Genomic DNA, 19,912 nt, shown 5'->3' with positions numbered 1-19,912 from the left:
AGAAATATAGTCAAAATGGTACTAAAAATGCAACGAAGCATACATAAATATACATTGTTGGCAGCATCACCCTTTAATATTCATCCTGATGCTCAGCAAACTAAAATAATTTGTTATATATAAAGTACAATTGTCAAATCTACATTTATTTTATAGTCTCATAGATAAATAGCAGCTGACGTTACCACTCAAATAACATTGCAGCATTAATAAAACTCTGGATGCAATGTTGTTTAACAGGGGGGGGGCATCATTGGTAAAGTTTTGAGTTCTGAATCCAAACATAGCTCTTTATGGCTCTATTTCCTTGTATGTAGGTTCCCTCCATATTACTATATTATTTTTGCATTTATCATCAATTTGTTAAAAAATATATCTGCTTCATAATTTTCTTTCCACTCGTAAATCACAGCCCCTGGAGTATCCCAATTTTTGAAGTGGGGTCCTGATTATAGACTTCTATTCCATTGACCTACTTTTTTCTGGTGGAAAATAATAATAATTATTGGCATTTATATATTGCCAACAAATTCCATAGCGCTTTACAATAGTACAAGGGCATTTAACAATAAATGAGACAATTAGAAAAACTTAAAGGAACTATAGGCTGAAGAGGCTGGAATCAAACGCAGGACTAGTACGGAAGCATAAAACTGCTTTGAAACAAAAGAATACCTTCGAATATTTCCAAAATAGCTGGCATGGGACTCTAGAGATTGGTTTAAAAAGAGTGCAAGTTTTTAAACCAACCGTGCATTGCAATGTGTTCCTTAATCTGGTTTCTGATAGTGTTAATAATGGAGCAAACCAGTTAACAGTAACTTGTCCCCACAATATCCTGCTACAACTAGGCAATAGGGAGAAAAGGGTGTAATAAAGTGACATTGGTCCACCAGAATCAAGACTGTTCTACCCACAATTGGGCGTTTGGAAGGTATTTAATAGCCCAATGAGTATTTGGTTAGCTCTCTCTGTATGCTATGTATTCAGAGCTCTCTGTATTCAACATAATGGCATGCATTTATTAAATACAGATTTTTTTTAAAAACCCAACATCTAATAATGACCAGAGAAAAAAGCATTATGTCAGCATCAAAGCTTCAATTTTATCGGCTCAGCCAATCTTCTGTCGAGGAGCCTGCTGTTTTATTGAAAGTGGCTTGTGATAAAGACAATAAATGCAATTAAATAATCAGTCACTTCCCCTGCCTGCAGTCACAGTCCATTCATTTATGTTTTCTCCATTCAAAATAAAATAACATCCTTGGATGCATTTTCCATTGGTCGTTCTTGTTCTTTCTTCTTGTTGTATCGTGCGTGTTGATAATAATAAATGACTCCTATTGTGGCGATATTTAGAAATATACACGGGAGAAGCAGCCAATATGAATATCCATATGTGTTTTCACTTTTATGATACCGATCAGTGCTTTTATCGAATACTTGTGCAAGGTATTTCGGCATTTGATTTGCCTCTGTGTTAGAAGCAAATAAAACCATTGCAAGTAGAACAGCAAAACCTAGGAGAAAAAAAAAGGTAAAAGTTATATAAGCTAAAACATTTTGGCAAAAGTTAAAAAAAAAGTCTAGTTGTATAGTTACTCATGTGTTTTTCATTTGTCTTTAGTTTTCTTTTGTCCTGTCACTCTGTGACTATGGACTCTCTTTACCAATACATGAGTAGTAGTATAGACGATCACAGATGATTTAGATAGAAGAGCATACATTATATAAGGTATGTACCAGTTAGTGCAACCTTTAGAAGAGACTCCCCTTAGTATCAAAACGAAAAGTATACATCAATAATCAAGGTGCACCCCAATGCCACTGCTAAATTCAGCTTTATTTATAAATCAATAACACATATACCAAACATATAACAAACGTATAAAAAGGCAAATAAAAGAGTGCTAGAAGACATTAAACACATATAAGCATGTATATAAATAGGCTACCAGAGCGAGACACAAGGTCATTTTCAAGGAGTCAGGCTGTTACATCACTCATAATATCAATTATCTATTTAAAGGGGGGAATCGTCAATATTATAGTTTTAATATTATGTATATTTATCCCTTGTATTTAACAAATACGTGTTGGTGAGGGCTGAAACACATTGTGCTGTTTACCTCCACCCTGTAACTGAATGTAATCTTTGCTCCCTGTCAATCATCGTTACAAGCCCTGTTATATACACTTGTCAGTCAACATAGAAACACAATATTTCTGTTTCTCCTCCTCTGTTGCAATTTGTGCCGTGGCTATTCAGGACTGAAAAGGATTGTAATGTCAAGTGCAATTTTTTTAAGAAAATGTTCAAAGTTAATAGAGCGTCATATAAAAAAAAAAAAGACTAAGACAAGTTATAGGTGACTTGCCAGGGTGAGGAACCAGTGGTAAGATACAACAAGGTAAGATACAACAAACTCTTGTGTGTAGGTAGAGGGTAACTGTGTATGGACATAAAACTTTACCATTTGATCCCCACCATTTATTCCTGAAATGAAACACATCAGACTTGCTTTGGAGTAAATAGGCCACAGCTTTATTATAAATATATAAATATTAAAACTTCAACTTTAACATAAATACTATATTCATAATTACTCAGTAAATAGATATATCACTAAGGCCACCTTGCCAACCAAACATAACTTAGGTCAGCTGCCCCATCTACCCGCAATCCAACCAGTTCAATGCCTTTACTTGGGCCCTCCATGACGTAATGCTAACCACTAGCCATTTATTGTCTAAGTGGGCATGTCCATTATCCAGAGGTTAGGGGAGGGACAGCCCTAGCCATCCACTTTCCATGGACTGCTGGCCCAAGCCCCCGGTTGACAAGGGCCATATACCGCCACACACTCGCTGGGCGACCACATGCCCGCAGAACTCTCACAAGCTCACTAGGCACCCAAGTAGCCTGCTGGGCACCCAACATGCCCCCTGGGCAACCAAGCTGTGACAGACAAAACACACAGACAAACAAACATGACACAATTAAGAGGAGGGAGGGAAGCTCTTACCAATTGATAATTAAAATGGCTGCTTGCCTGGCTCCTCATGGTCTTATCCAGCCTTGTTTAATGCTTTGTGAGCTCATAACTGTTTTAGAGATTTGATCTGAGCGAACTTGTCACTGTTTTTAAAGGAATGGATCTAACTAGTGCTTCTGTTTGCTGTCAAACCATTAATCTGCTAAAATAGGTGAAACAATACCTTTTGACATCAAACGATGATTCAAAAAATATTAAAGGGCTGTATTACAATGTGTCATGATACCCAGTGACCCAACATGCAGTGTATATATGATAATAGTTAGGCAACGTTAACCAGTCCTTAGAATGGCCGGGTTATATGTTGTTAGAAAAAGTATGGTCAGGGACAAGCCGAGTCAGGGAAGCCAGAAATCAGGGAAGAGAAAAAAACAATAGCTGAGTCACAGGAGAACAGAACGGAGAATAGTCAGTTTAGATCAGAACCAATACAAAAAACCACAACAGGGCAATGATCCATTCCCTGAGTGGTCCTTTTATACCCTATGTCTTTCATTTATAGCCACGGCCCCAAAACATTCGGAGTCAAACGTTTTGGCAGGCCATGATGTCATCAGCGGCATGACGTTGGCGCACATGCGCTGCATCATAAAAAGGGTTGGAGCTATAGTGGCCGGCGTTGGAACCACTGGAGACATGAGAGGGTCCGTAGGAAGGGTCTCTCTCTTCTTCCTGGACCTCCTCAGCCCATGTCACAGCCTATGCAACATAAGGTAATGTGACACAATGTTACTGGTTAATTGCATTTAGTTCATATCAGTGATCATCTTGCTTCTAAATTACAAACTACGCTATAACTTTCAAAAAACTATATGGCATCCAGTTTTATCACATAACATCCTAGCACTACTCATTTTGGCAAAAACAGATGAAACAGGAGGATAACAGGGCATTATAAGTACCAAAACATGATGATCAAAGCTTAACAAATCGGTTCTGTTGTATAGATCATGCCTAAGCATTCTCATTGCTCAATTCTCTGCCATTTTAAGCGTTAGATCATTTTGTTTCTGTTTATGAAGCTCTGTAAATTGAACATAATCACACACAGGGTGCTGTTGCTGGCTCTAGCGAGCTATTAACAGCGCAGAAGAAAAAAATTCTAAATTAAATAAAGTGTGCAATAATGGAATTTTAGAAACAAAATAGAGTCTTTTTCAGGAAGTCTGTAGAGTGGCTGTGTGAGTCACAGCCAGTGGAAGCATGGCTAAGGCTGCATAAACCAGGTGATTTGAGTCCTAAATAGCAGAGAAGTGATACGTGAAGGCCTGAATTATACACCAAAACCACTTTATTGAGCTATAGCTGTTTCAGTGTTTAGAATTTTTCTTTTAATTGCTCTAATTTATTGCACATACCAGAAATCCTGCTACGTTATCCCTTATCTATATTACAGCACAAGCGTAATAACAGTTAATCATACTACCAATAGTTAAATGTCACTTCAGATATTCAGAAAGCACATCACCAGAATGGAATGCTGACATGCATCTATCTATTGTTCCCTATTCCTTCAGGAAGAATATTCTAAGATTCTTAATCTGACATGCAGTCAAAAGATTAGACAAAGGCCCAACAATATTGAATGCTATTTTGTGGAGCTACTCCTCTGTAACTATTTATAGTAAATGAGTAAGGAACAACAGACATATAGTGAATATTAAATTATAAAACTGTACCAATAGTTTAATTGCTTATGTTTCACTACTATAAATAAAAGCTATGAACCATTTTGTAATCTTATACAAAATTCTGCACAATTTTAAACTGGTTTTAATATGTTATCCCTTTTACTATGAAAGTGTGTCTTGTCTTATTAGTTTATATATCTGTATGAGTGTGTACGTGCATGTGAGCCTGCGACTTTATTACATATATTGTGTGTAAATTTACAGTAAACGTTTTCACAAAATTATTTTTACATTTATATTTTGTTTTTTTGTAAAAACTCACAACATATTACATTCTGCTTGATAAAAGTAATAAAGTGATCATCTCACCAGCAGTGATAATTCAAGCAGCAAGGCCGCTTAAATGTTAAATGTTAAATGTTAAATGTTAAACTGACATAAATAGACAATTAATTGCTTTAAATATAGAGCTCAGATATATACAAAGAGCACCTACTGATGTAATTATTAAAGGGACACTATAGTCACCTGAACAACTTTAGCTTAATGAAGCAGTTTTGTGTATAGAACATGCCCCTGCAGCCTCACTGCTCAATCCTCTGCCATTTAGGAGTTAAATCCCTTTGTTTATGAACCCTAGCCACACCTCCCTGCATGTGACTTGCACAGCCTTCCATAAACACTTCCTGTAAAGAGAGCCCTATTTAGGCTTTCTTTATTGCAAGTTCTGTTTAATTCAGATTTTCTTATCCCCTGCTATGTCAATAGCTTGCTAGACCCTGCAAGAGCCTCCTGTATGTGATTAAAGTTCAATTTAGAGATTGAGATACAATTATTTAAGGTAAATTACATCTGTTTGAAAGTGAAACCAGTTTTTTTTTTCATGCAGGCTCTGTCAATCATAGCCAGGGGAGGTGTGGCTAGGGCTGCATAAACAGAAACAAAGTGATTTAACTCCTAAATGACAGTGAATTGAGCAGTGAAATTTCAGGGGAATGATCTCTACACTAAAACTGCTTTATTTAGCTAAAGTAATTTAGGTGACTAAAGTGCTCCTTTAAAGGTGCACTCGATGTACCATAACAACTACAGAGTGCTGTAGTTTATGGGGAAAGGAATGTCCTAGTGTCCCCAATATAAGTAGTTAGACCAGGGAGCAGCATCCAGCAGAGCACATGTTCGAATTTAAACAGTTCTAAAACGAATGGCACCATAACCACAACAGCACAATTTAGTGGTTACAGTTCTTGTAAAGGTAAAATAGATCTATGTACCTTTTAATATCTGCCTCTTGCACATTTTTGCAGGTTTCACCCTCCGCTTTGTGAAAATTGATGTGTTACTAAAAGTGCCAGCCAAGACACTCTCACTTTAATAAGCTCTAAGGGGAGACTGCTTCTTGTACATGGTCTCTATACTCACAACAGCTTTTGCTGAAATTAGAGATACCAGTAAGCAGATATAGAACACTAACACAACATAAAAAATAAAATAATCTTTTCAGTCATCTCCCTGCTGCTTTATGACACAATGTAGTTCATGTTTGTGTATTTTAGGGACTCTCCTTCTAACTTTGTTTATTATCTAACTTTTTGTTTATTATGTCAGGTTAGATATCTGATCCCACTCAAAACCAGCCAATACCTTTTCTTGTGTAACAATTGGGCCACAAACCAAAATGCTCTATTGAAGGTTTATGAGAAAAGTCATTGCAAAATTACTTTTCAAACACTATTAAAGGACCACTATAATGCTTAATGAAGTGGTCTGGGTGCCAGTCCCAGCTAGGTTTAACCCTTTTTGCTGTAGACATAGCAGTTTCAGAGAAACTGCTATGTTTACCTATGGGTTAATGCAGCCTCTAGTGGCTGTCTCATTGACAGCCGCTAGAGGCGCTTCCGTGATTCTCACTGTGATTTTCACAGTGAGAAGACGCCAGCGTCCATAGGAAAGCATTGAGCATGCTTTCCTATGGACTGGCTGAATGCGCGCGCGGCTCTTGCCGCTCATGCGCATTCAGCCAGGGACGTCAGAAGAGGGAGGAGAGTCCCAGAGCCGAGGCAGCCCAGCGCTGGAAAAAAGGTAAGGGATTAATCCCTTCCTCCCCCTTCAGCGCCACGGCAGTGGGACCCTGAGGGTGGGGGCACACTCAGGGCACAATAGTGCCAGGAAAATGAGTTTGTTAAAAAAAAAAAAAAAAAAAAATCTCATTTAAAATATTTATTAATAAAATATTTTACCAGGATGGATACATGGAGATTTTTCTTGTTTCCAAGTATCTCCTGATAACATTCAAAACAATTCTCCTTATTTGCTGGCAATAATATAATATAATATAATATAATCAAACTTGTATTATAATTTGTGACATGGGTGGGAGAAAGCAACTAATGTACACAGTCACAGTTATATAACCCGGAACTCCTTATTAGATCAGCAGGGTAAGGTAACTTTACATAGTATGCTCCATTCGACACTGTTTATGTAAGAATATAATTGGGGGTTACGGGGAGCCATAACCTGTACTGTTAGGGGATAAAGTTATAGGGACACAAAATTTGGGATTTAGGATTAAGAGGGACTTTGGTTTCTGAAATGCTTGCCTACAATAAGTTGGTGTGGACTATAACTCCCATGATTTTCACTCAAAAGAAGCCAATATCGAATTCTCCTACCCCTTTTTGTAAATCTTCTAACTGTAATCCTCAGCCTGAGTTGTTATTTGCTGTTAAGTCCATTTCTTTGCCCCTGTCCAGTCCGACTTAATTTTACTCCATATTCTACATATTTCATAAGCAGTATTGTAATAAAAAATAAAAATAAAAAAAATGAAGTCCAACAATAATATAATGATACAACAATATATTATAATTAGTGATGTCCCGAACAGTTCGCCGGGAACTGTTCGCCAGCGAACATAGCTTGTTCGCGGCAAACACGGCGGGCAAACATATGCGATGGTCGGTCCGCCCCCTATTCGTCATCATTGAGTAAACTTTGACCCTGTACCTCACAGTCAGCAGACACATTCCAGCCAATCAGCAGCAGACCCTCCCTCCCAGACCCTCCCACCTCCATGACGAATAGGGGGCGGACCGAACATCGCATATGTTTGCCCACCGCGTTCACCACGAACAAGCTATGTTCGCCGGCGAACTGTTCGGGACATCACTAATCATAATATCATAAAAAGTGCATATCAAACAACACCAGCAAAAATAAATGTGAATTATATGTTTATGCATACTTACCATTTATCGAAGCCCATATATAAACACCTAAAGGACCCAGAAATGTCAGATATGGATTACTGACACTGTTTAAACATGTTGTCGCTGATCCCAAGAAAGAACATAGTAAGCCCACCACTAGAATCAATATTACCAATATTTGAATGATATGCTGGGAGTCACCTGGTTTCAACATCTGTAGAACTGAAAAAGAAACACAATGAAATACATGTATATAAGACTATCTCACTTGTTTCAGATTAATTAACAGTTGGGTGAGTTAAAAGCTATCATATGCTAATAATCGGAACGTTAAACACTGTTGATGTTGGCGTGATTACAATCTCGCCATTCCTGTGCTTTTCGAGAACATTACCATTGTCGAATTAGACCTAAAAGGGGTCCGTTACTTCCCAGAATTTGTAATATGTTTACTTATCCCCTGTATTTAACGAATAAGTGTTTGTCTAGAATATAAAATTAAATATAGAAATTGACACTGCTCTATTCTAAAACTGAGTGCCTCCATCTGTGTGCCCTGTCAATCATTTCAGCTATTGAATATAATAATTAGAGGTGGACAAATAGAATATGTGCTAAACATATTTTCGATACATTCTTCACCGTCCTTTCACATTGCCTATACTCTCCCTTTCGTTTTATTTTATGTAAAAATGTTTAGAGAGGCTATGGCAATCAATATTGCTTAAATGATCTTTAAATTGCATGCATATGTACGGTGAGTGAAATAAATAAGGAGAATAATTTACCTTGGTGAATGACTAATTGTGTGTCGAGTCCTCCATTTTCTATTTTTTGATGTCTTACTTGGAATAGGCCATATGACACCAATGCGTAACCGCTACCATTTGATCTATCAAAATTAACTCTGCTCGATACCCAGGACTGGGTTCCCAAAGATGTGCAAATAATTGCAAATGATCCAATACTTAGAACAAAACCAGAAAAGAATAATAACGTCTTCTGTTTTGAAGGCATGTCTTCTGTATGTGTTTGTATTCCCAATGTTTTCTAATAAGTCATCCACGCAGTTACTCGGTGAGCCTTTCCCTCTTAGTGACAAAGTTAAACTGGGTTTCACATTGTAGCTGGTTTTCCAAATGAACCTTGAACTGGCAGAGGCAATAAATATTCCTGGTAATTGAACCCTGATCTCTAGAACTATGTTGCCATAGATACAGAATTCAGGAGAGATATAAGGAAAACACAAGCAGGATCATAAAATGGCTGCCTCTTCCTATCTTTTATACAAATCGATTATTTTGCATACATGAGCAACTGTTGCTTTTAAAAGGAATTTGTGAGGTTGTTTATTTTTCTTATATGTTGTCGTATTTGTACAAACAGCATTATATAATGTATATTTTAAGAGCATGTTTAAGTCAATTTTATGTTTTGTTGTTTTATAATTTTCAGCTTTTGGGTACATTTTAGACTGTGTAGAAAGCAGTTCTGCGCTTAAATGGTAAATAATAATCGAGAAAACCAATGCAAATTACAAGAACTGAAAATGATGATGTACTGACAAGGAATTGCAAATGTGATCGGGTGAGTGTGGCAGAGTGAGGGCAAGTGAGTGTGGCAGAGTGAGGGCAGTTGAGTTTGGTATGGTTGGAGAGAGACAGGATTAGGAGGGTGAAGAGTGAGGGCAGGTGAATGTGGCTGGGGCGACAGGTGAGGGCAGGTGACAGTGTGTGGAGAGGGGGTGACAGTGTGTATGGGGAGGCTGTGTTTCAGCGAACAGCCTCCACACACTGTATCGCTTCAAATACCTTTTTTTCCAAGTGATCAGTTTCCTGGTGATCCGGTGGGGTAGCAATCCGTTCTGCAGCTCCTCTATGTGCTGAGCTTCAGACCCTATGATAGGAGCCTCGCGAGCCCCAGTCAGAACGTTGCAGAGATCACAAGACATTTATCCCATGGTCTGCAGCTCAGCATCCAGCGGAGCTGCAGACAGCAGGCACTGGCTCTCTCCCTCTATGGGCAGACTGCTAGGAGGGGCCTTGCACCAGATGGCCCCATCGCGGAGTCGGGCCCGCAATCCCAGACCGAGGACCTGATAGATCAGTCTGCCATAGGGAGACTTTTATGTTTTAAAAGCATCATATAAAAATAGAAAATTAATCCGTTAGAAATTATACGTAATATTTGCATAAACACACACACTTTTATACAGGTTTATACACTAAAGTCCAAAAGACTTCATACTGAATGGGGCAAAACATTTAACACCTGGACTTTGCAAATCAGGCTCTAAACGAGCATGAATTTGTTCTAGATTTCACCTGGACCAAAAACGTATGTTTAAAATCAGGGCCCACATTTTAAAAATGATTGGGGGTAGTTAGAGGCTTGGGGACCCCAAGCAATTTCCATAGGGGAATTGTCCCTAATCTTTGAGAGGGTGGACAATATCATGTCCACCCACTCCCTTTTGGTGTTAATACCACCCCTGAACACCATGGGTAGACATGCAATTGTTTTATTTTTAAATACCATTGGGAACGGGTGGATGCCTGCTCCACCCACCCCTGGTTATGATATTATTAGCCCAAACTCACTGCCAATTTTGCAGAAAGCAAGTGATCAATCATTTTCAAATGTGCATCCTGCCAGAAAATTCAGTCATCGTTTTGTTTAAAATTGGTGCTTGGTGAATATTGTGGGTCCTATACCTTTTATAGAGTTTGTATAGTAAAAGCACTGATTTTAAAGACAGTTGGTGCTAATTCGGTCGGGTTGACCAAAATTCAGACTGGAATCGGCTTTTTGAAATATGAGAATTGCCATTCCGTAGATTGTCATTTTCACAGAATTTTGTACATCCAAACAAAATCCATTGTTTAGTGAATAACTGACAATATTGTTAGGGCACTAGTTTTAAAGGCACACAAAAAAAAATCTCTTTTTAGGAATTATATTCTTCAATTTTGATGCTATTATTGGTCAAGAGAGATAAATTAACTATACTATAAATCACGTATGCATGGGAGTTTAGATGAAAATAATGGATGGATGTAGCAATACCATATTTATGTTTCTAATTGTTACATCTCCATCAATGTGTCACTGGCGTGTATAACAAAAAAAAGCATAAGTAATAGTTGCTGACTCGGTTATATCCAGGAAGGCTCGATGTCATGTGTCAGATGTCAAAAGGTTTTTTCGTGAAATATTTTCCATCACATTCTCAAACATTTCCTAGGGCAAAAAGAAAAAAGATTTCTAAGCATCTCAATATGGCAGGAAGCCAATCGCAGCACGTTTTAGTACTTTAGCTGACACTGGAACCCAAGATACAATCATACATTAACGGTCATAGATTTGTTGTGTACTCTGCTCGACGGGCTTTGCTGCATCATGATATATCCGTTATCAATTATTTATGAAAACTCATTATTTTTACATTTGCCAAAAGGTCAAGTGATAAGATAAAGATCCACATTTAGTAAATGAATTTACCAATTACTTACATTAAGCCAATGTTAAAGCTGGCCTATCTCCAGATTTTTTTTTTTTTACATGAAGAATAATTGAAAACTACAAATCGATTAATATTTTTTATGTAATAATGCTTTAGCAAGTTTTCCCTTGAGAATTGTCACAGTTTCTTCTGCGTGGAGGTAAATCCTTTAGTCATTGTATAAGAATTGTAAAACATCTCAGTGACAGTTATTGTAGGTAAAGTATCTCATGAGAGCTTGTTAAGTCAGCAGCGAATCAAATATCTGCATTGAAACAGCTGAGCTTTTACTTACAGCATTCCACTCTGCAATGACAAGAATCTGTTTGTTTTACCTGAGTTTGACGAGGTTGTGTGTGCTATATGGATCTCCTAGTTAGCTATAAATCCTCTATAGTATGGGATGCAACACTAACATGTACACACAGGCAAAACATACATTGTCTGCACAGTTTTTAGGATGTCCTTTTAATAGAGTCAAAATTACACAATTAATGTAGAAAAATAAACATACATTTACCTATACAGTAGGTGAGGCTAAAATGCCCTGCATGTAGGCACCTGTAAAGGCACCTGTAAAGAATCTACTGCCATTTTTGGGAAAGCAGATTTCCACAATGCCAGCAGTATATATATATATATATATATATATATATATATATATAATGCTGACCTACTGTAAATATAATCACCAGGTTAAAACCATGGAAATACATTATAAAATACCATTGCAGGCTTCTGTTACAGCCTACACCTATGTCCACACATACAGTATATTTACAAAACCTATGCAATACAATACTTTCTGGCTATGTAATATACACTCCATTATACTAAAAATGTAAAATATGTAACCTAATGTATTAATTACTGATAAAACAGGGAGAGGCACTGACTACCTAAGAAAACGCATCCATTTTATGTGTTTATGTAGCAAACAATGGAAAGCCAGATGTATTATTTATGTTGTATTTATTTCAATTGTTATACCTAATAAAACATTGAGAAGTAGTCTGCAGCGTCTTCTTAACTCACTCACCTATTCAGAAGATATGGTTTTAGCTCGAGTACACCTGTAACTTTGTTTCAGGGAAAGCCTGAGTGCTATAGTTGCTTAGCAACACTTTAGTCTTTATTATGGGGTCCATCTGGAAAAATCTTTAAATAACTGCATCCCTTACATCTGTTCGGCTCAGTGATACTGTATAATCAAAAACAATCAGATGATCGGAAATCATTAGGTAAATCAGCGAATGGACTGTAAATATTATTGGACAACACAGAACATAGCAAGTGCTACAAAAAAACTGCTCAGGGCTTCTATATTCTCTTCTTTATTTACAACTTGAGACTTTCTAAAGGTACAAACACATTAAAAAAAGAAGACATTTGTTCCAAAATGTAAAATGGTCATATTTACTAGTAATTCGGTTGCTGGATGTATCTATTTTATGAGATAAATAAAAGGTATACAAAATATCTCTACATGTCTATCTCGGACGAGGAGTGGAGGTCGTCCTTTGATCATTTGTACAGTCATGACCACTGCACCAACCACATTGATCTCCTGCAAGAAAATGATAATGTCCTCATTGCCAACCCATCATCCCTGATTTGTAATAGCTCAAATGCTTGGTGTGTATGTAAGAGCATAGCTTAAAGGGACACTATAGTCACAAACACATCTTTAGTTTAACAAAGCAGTTTTGGTGTATAGATCATGCCTCTGAAGTTTTATTGCTCAATGTTATCCAATTTAGGAGTTAAATCACTTTTATTTCTGTCCATGCAGCCCTAGTTACACCTCTCCTGGTTGTGACTGACCAAGACTACATTTTCAATCACATGTTAACTTACTTTAAAAGTTTTTATCTCCTGCTCTGTAAATTGAACTTTGCTTACATACAGGAGGCTCCTAGGTCTAGCAGGGTCTAGCAAGCTATGAACAGTGCATGAGAAAAACATTATAAATTATGCACAATTTGTAATAAAGGAAGTCTAAACATTAGATGTTTCTTTACAGGAAGTGTTTAGGAAGGCGGTGCAAGTCCCATGCAGGGAGGTGTGGCTAGGGCTGCATAAACAAAGTGATTTAATGGCAGAGGATTAAGCAGTGAGACTGCAGGGGCATAGTCTATACCAGGGCCAGCTCGTCCATAGACCACGCTGGAGCCACGGCAGATATACAGACACACAAACACTGCCACACATGCAGGTACATAAACAAACAGATACAATCATTGGTACACATACAGATACAGACACACAGATACAAAATACTGACACACATGCATATACACAGACACAGTGTATAGGTAAGTGTATTGGCTGCAGTGCACACACAGACACAAGCTACATACCCAGCATACACACAGACACACACTACATCCCCAGCATACACACAGACATATACTACATCCCCAGCATGCACACAGACACATATTACATCCCCAGCACACACACAGACACACTACATCCACAGCACACACACAGACACACATTTCATCCCCAGCACACCCACATAGAGACACTACCATTGCAGAAGCATATATGCTTTTTTTTTGTTTCTTTCTTTTTGGGGGTGGTGGGGGGGGGGGGGAGGGGAGCATTTCATACTTGGACCCAGGCAGCACAATGTCTTGGGCAGGCCCTGGACTATACACCAAAACTGCTTTATTAAGTTGTTTTGGTGACTATAGGGTACCTTTCCTTTGGAGAAATTCTACAACTTAGCTTTAGTAATAGTTTAATTGTGACAATTCACATTTAAATTGAAAAATTTGAAGGTAAACAAATATTTTGTGGAATATGTGCATCATAAATGTCCACAGCAATACAACTCACAGTAATTGGCAATGAGTCTTCATGTTTTACAGAGCTTTATAGCGATAAAACCTACCGTAAAGAGCAAAGAGCATGAATGTATCACAGAGATCTAAAGCAATAAAATTCACAGTAATGGACAATTAGCATGAACATATAGTAGAGGAGATGAGCATCACCAAGCTCCACAGATATAGAACTCACAGTATTGGGAGGTGACCATGAGTGTATCAGAAAGTTCCACAGCAATAAAACTCACAGTATTGGGAGGTAGACATGAGTTTATAACAGAGATTTATGTACACAATACACAATTATGTGCATGTGTATGAATGTATCACAGAGCTGCACATGTGTAAATATCAGAGATACATGTGGCTTATATTAGTATCACAAATCCTCGGAACAATTAAATTCACAGTAATGTCTGCTCTGTATGAATATATCACAAACCGCCACAGCAATAATGTTAATATGTGCTTCAATTGCAGTAAATGCCCTTTTTGTAAATGACTTATTACAGAGCTAACAATAGATCATTACTTCACTTAAAAAGTTTCAGACACACCCTATAAAACAAGGAAGTGCACCTTTTTTTTTTAGCCATTTTCTATATTGGGAGCTACCCATACAATATACAATAGCCATATTAGAGTCTCTTAACTAGTCATAATGTAGGCAAACAATTATGTTAACCTTTTAATAACTAACTGTATCATACACAAACTCATTAGAGATGATGTATAATATCTTCTGGCCACAGTTATTTCCTGTTGTACAATATCGCTTGTGCATTATTACAGTGCTGTTTACAGTGCTGTTTGGGGTTTATGTACTGTCGGGATTTAGTCACCGGACGTCGAATTCTAGCAAATCCAATAAAAACTCAAATGGTAAACTAGGCTAAACAGATAAATAAATAGCGGAATCCAGTTTTCATTTGTTACAATTTAACCACGTAATAACGTTAGGATGTTCCACGCTACCATCCACATAGTGGGATTTAACTCGGTTTTGGGGTGAGCAGGGTGAACTACAGGAATTGATATATGGGGGGCCCCTCTTTTTACTCGCAGATGAGGTGTATGCAGCACTCAAAATAAGTGCAGCATACAGCTCTTTAACCCCTTAAGGACACATGACATGTGTGACATGTCATGATTCCCTTTTATTCCAGAAGTTTGGTCCTTAAGGGGTTAAAGGGGTATCCCTTAGTATTGGTGTGAGGTAATGTTTGGTTAAGGTAAATGTTAATGCTGCATTAGGGTAAATTCTGTTTTAGATATAGGGATAGTGAAGGGTTAAGGTTAGGGTAGGTATATGCTTAAAGTTACCTTAAGCAAAGGGTTAAGAAATGGTATAGAGTTGGTATTTGTTATAGGGTTAATGTTAACTACCAAAAATGATTTGGGATCCTAGACATACGTGTCATTTAACAATCAGGACTGATAGATGAATCTATTCTGAGTTCATTTTCTTTAGTTGCAATTCATGTGTAAAACATAAACACACATTATTTTAAGAATATTATAAAATCAAGAGAGCGCAATCATACATTCAGTAAATATATTCTCAATAAATAATTAGAGCTACATGACTGCTGACCCTCTCCCTTTTATCTTCCGTTACCCTTCCCCCCAATAAAACACAGACAACCAAATTGTGGGTAAGGGCAACGGCCACAGCTTTTATTATTAAGCCAGCATAATTTAAACCAACTGTCAGCTGCTGGGTTTTCCCAGCAGACAGCTAACACAACAAATCTTCCAGAGCCTCTTCAGTCTGAAGTCCGTCCTCAACCAGACCAGGCTGCGACTCCCCAAGCCCGTCCGGGCACTGCTCTCAGTTCCACTTGCTGGCGAAGGACAAACCGCAGCTGTGACAAAAGAAACAGAAAAGAAAACACACCAAACACAACACATATAACCATAACATATCCCGTGTTCACACCAACCCAGGGAGGGTGGGCGGGAAACAGCACTGCTAGGTTCCCTCAGCGTGCTCTCCAGTGGTCTGGTAAGTATTTCCCAGTGACCCCGGTCCAAGTTCATCCTAAACATTGTATCAATTTTTTGTCACCATGGCAACCTCTCCGGGCAGCAGTCATGCTCCCCCTCCTTATCCACTCCGGGGGTTGGCCTTGACTGCTGACCCTCTCCCTTTTATCTTCCGTTACCCTTCCCCCCAATAAAACACAGACAACCAAATTGTGGGTAAGGGCAACGGCCACAGCTTTTATTATTAAGCCAGCATAATTTAAACCAACTGTCAGCTGCTGGGTTTTCCCAGCAGACAGCTAACACAACAAATCTTCCAGAGCCTCTTCAGCCTGAAGTCCGTCCTCAACCAGACCAGGCTGCGACTCCCCAAGCCCGTCCGGGCACTGCTCTCAGTTCCACTTGCTGGCGAAGGACAAACCGCCACCGCAGCCTCTCCCCTATCCCTGGAGAGGCCTGCGTCCCCCCGAAGCCAGCGCCTGTTCAATGGCTGACTGTAATCCCAAATTAAATATATCCAGCCCAATTTCGTTTAGGTGGACCCCATCAGCCCTCATTATGTTTGCGTTGTTCCCTTCCAGCTCCACATGACGAGCCACAAAGCCACCCAGCCTACGCACAAAACGTGAAATCGTCATGTTGAAACGACGCCTGCCGCGCTCCACCACCCTGGCGTGTGGCAGCGCCCCCCAAGCCGGTCGAGGAATAACTTCGGACCACACCAGTGTGACCTCGCTGAAAAGCGCCATACAGCGGGCCAAGTCGTGCTTGCACGCGTAAATTAAATCCACAGCTCGGCACCGTCCCAAGTCATTCCCCCCGGCATGAAGTACCAGAACCACTGACCCGGTCACGAAGCGCCGGAGCGCGACGCACTCCGGATACACTTGGTGCCACTCCAAACCCCGTATCCCCCGCCATCGAACCCTAACCTGTTCATGCGGGAGCCCTAGATTCCGGCCGTACGGTCTGTGCTCAGCGCGCCTAGCCGCCCAATAAATAAAGGAGTGACCGATGATCCAAACATACCGGGGGGAACCTGTGAAGAAAACAACACATCATAACTACCAACAGACTATAACAGATGAGGACGTATATACAGTTGAAACCTGCGAGAATCCCATCGACCCATGCGCTGAATTGCAGCATCGGACAACCCTACCTGTCGCGCCTGAGTTGCTGCACCAATCCGGAAGGAGTGGGGAGAATATCCCTTATCCTCTATGCCCAAAGCCCGCAAACTAGTCTTAAAAACACTGGAGAACTGAGACCGGGTTAAGACTGACCCATCTGCGTGAAGCAAAAAGGATTCTGCAGCCTCCGGCCGTAAGCGCGCGTATTGACCTACCAGCGCCACAGGACACCACCTACCCCCAGTAGCACCAATGCTAACCGACCTCCCCCGACCTAACTGATCTGTTTTGGACTTCCGAATGAAAACCTCCACTCCACTCTGCCCTATGCGAACGTCCCCCCTTTGAAGAGATGCCAGAGAGCTAGCCGACGCGGCCACCAACTCACCTATCCGCAGCGCAGCGTAAAAACACAGAGAAAAGGCCACCCTGAAAAGCAGCGCCTCGAAGGGGGAGAAGCACACCGCAGAGAGAACCCCACATAGATCATCCAATAAGTGGACGGACACCGGCCGTCTACAATCAGGAACCCTATCTTTCCTTCATCCCCGAAGAACCCTCTGGACCACGAACTCTTTTGAAAGGTCCTCCCACCCCATACAACGCATCAGGAAAGAAAGAGCCCCTAAACTGCGTTCCACCGATGACACCGAAGCTGCGCGCTCCCGTAAGGAAGACATGAAAGCCAAAGTAGACAGCAACCTACCCTCAGAGGAGTACAAACCGAACTCTCTCGCAAAGACCAGCCACCGATCCCACACTGCCCGATAGGCAGACCACGAAGCGGGAGCCAGCGATCTCCTGAACAGGTCTGCTAGGTTCCGAAATCGAGGGTCCATAAGCACGTGGGACATACCAGACCAGCTTCCTCGGCTCCTGGAGCGACCTCCCGAAAAGGATCCCACTGAAAGCGAGAAAGAGAGTCGGCAATGACATTAGACACTCCGGGAACATGGATTGCTCGGAACCAAATGTTAAATTCCAAACAACGCAGAACCAACCGGCGTAACAAAGCCAATACTGGAACCGAGCCAGATGATAAACGATTCACCACATGGACCACGCTCATGTTGTCCGTGCGGAAAACCACCTGCCTGTTCGCAAGCTCCTCCCCCCACAATTCCACTGCTACCACAATAGGGAAAAGCTCGAGAAAAGTCAAGTTACGTATCAGGTCCGCCTCGCGCCATGCAGCAGGCCAAGGCTCACCAACGTCCCCGAAAAAATTCCCCGAAGCCCAGGGAGCCGGAGGCATCCGTAAACAACTCCAGGGCCATGTTAGATATCGCTTCTCGACGCCAAATTGTCCGACCATTGTACCCTGCGAGGAACTCACTCCAGACATTCAAATCGTCCTTGAGCCGCTTGGTGACCCAAATAAAATGATGGGGAAGGCTAATGCCGACAGTAGCCAGAGACAGCCGTCTACAAAACACCCGACCCATAGGCATGATCCGACATGCAAAGTTCAAGTGGCCCAACAGGGATTGCATCTGACGAAGCTGCACCTTCCGCGCACCCTTCACCCGATCAACCATGGTCGTAAGAGTTCCCAATTTATCACTGGGCAAACGAAAGACCAAACCGATGGAGTCAATCTCTATACCCAGGAAGGAAATAACCGCCTTCGGGCCCTCTGTCTTGTCCTCTGCCACTGGAACCCCTAAATCTCGCATAACTGCCTTAAACTGTCCCAACAAATATTCACATTGCGAAGAGTGAACCGGACCGACGAACAGAAAATCGTCAAGATAATGCAAGAGGGAAGAAAAACCTGACACCTCCGATACGATCCATTCCAGCAATGAGCTAAAAACTTCAAAATAATAACAAGAAATCGAGCAACCCATGGGGAGGCACATATCGTAGAAAAATTCCCCCTGAAACTGACATCCCAACAAATGAAAACAGGAAGGGTGAACTGGGAGGAACCGAAAGGCCGATTGAATATCAGACTTAGCCATCAGGGCCCTAGGCCCTGCTTCCCGAACGAGATCCAGAGCCCGATCAAAAGAAGCGTATCGGACCCGACTATCCTCCTTCGCAATCCCGTCATTAACCGAAGCCCCCGCTGGAAAAGACAGGTGATGAATCAGCCGAAACACCCCCGGTTCCTTCTTAGGAACGAGGCCCAAAGGGGACACCCGCAAATTATCAAACGGAGGAAAGGAAAACGGACCCGCCATCCGTCCCAAGTCCACTTCTTTTTGCAGCTTAGCCGCCAGAATCCCTTCCCTACCCCGAATCGCGGACAAATTGTGCGCAAACGACGCCTCCCCAGACGGAGTAAATGGGATCCTAAAACCGTCGGTGAAACCTTCCCAAAGCACCCGCGCATCCCTATGCCTGGGGTACCGTGCGAGCCACGGAAGCAGTTTTTCCGCCCGAACCGGAGTCCTCCCCCCGAGGAGCGTCATCCTTAGATGACGTCCTGGGGAGGGGTTTTCCTCTTCTAAAACACCGAACTGCCGGGTGAGCCCCACCACAGTGGGAACACTCATGTTTAAATCGACAACTGTTGTACCACCTGCACTGACTCTCATTGAAGAGCCAGCAGA

At 40.7% G+C, this 19,912-nt stretch overlaps 1 protein-coding gene across 1 annotated transcript; it reads right to left on the bottom strand.

The window, feature by feature from the left end:
• Window positions 1-738: 738 nt before the first annotated feature.
• Window positions 739-8,980, bottom strand: CLRN3 (clarin 3). Its single transcript, XM_063433950.1, has 3 exons — window positions 8,688-8,980; window positions 7,939-8,121; window positions 739-1,520 (listed from the first exon to the last, which is right to left on the bottom strand). Exons 1-3 carry the CDS (start codon window positions 8,914-8,916, stop codon window positions 1,246-1,248), a joined length of 687 nt encoding a protein of 228 aa, XP_063290020.1. The 5' UTR covers window positions 8,917-8,980; the 3' UTR covers window positions 739-1,245.
• Between the last annotated feature and the right edge of the window lie 10,932 nt (window positions 8,981-19,912).

The sequence above is a fragment of the Pelobates fuscus genome, chromosome 10 (assembly GCF_036172605.1).
Source record: "Pelobates fuscus isolate aPelFus1 chromosome 10, aPelFus1.pri, whole genome shotgun sequence".
In the NCBI taxonomy this organism is placed as follows: domain Eukaryota; kingdom Metazoa; phylum Chordata; class Amphibia; order Anura; family Pelobatidae; genus Pelobates; species Pelobates fuscus.
The sequence above is the reverse complement of the archived record's forward strand: the minus strand, read 5'-3'. Positions and strand labels throughout refer to the sequence as shown.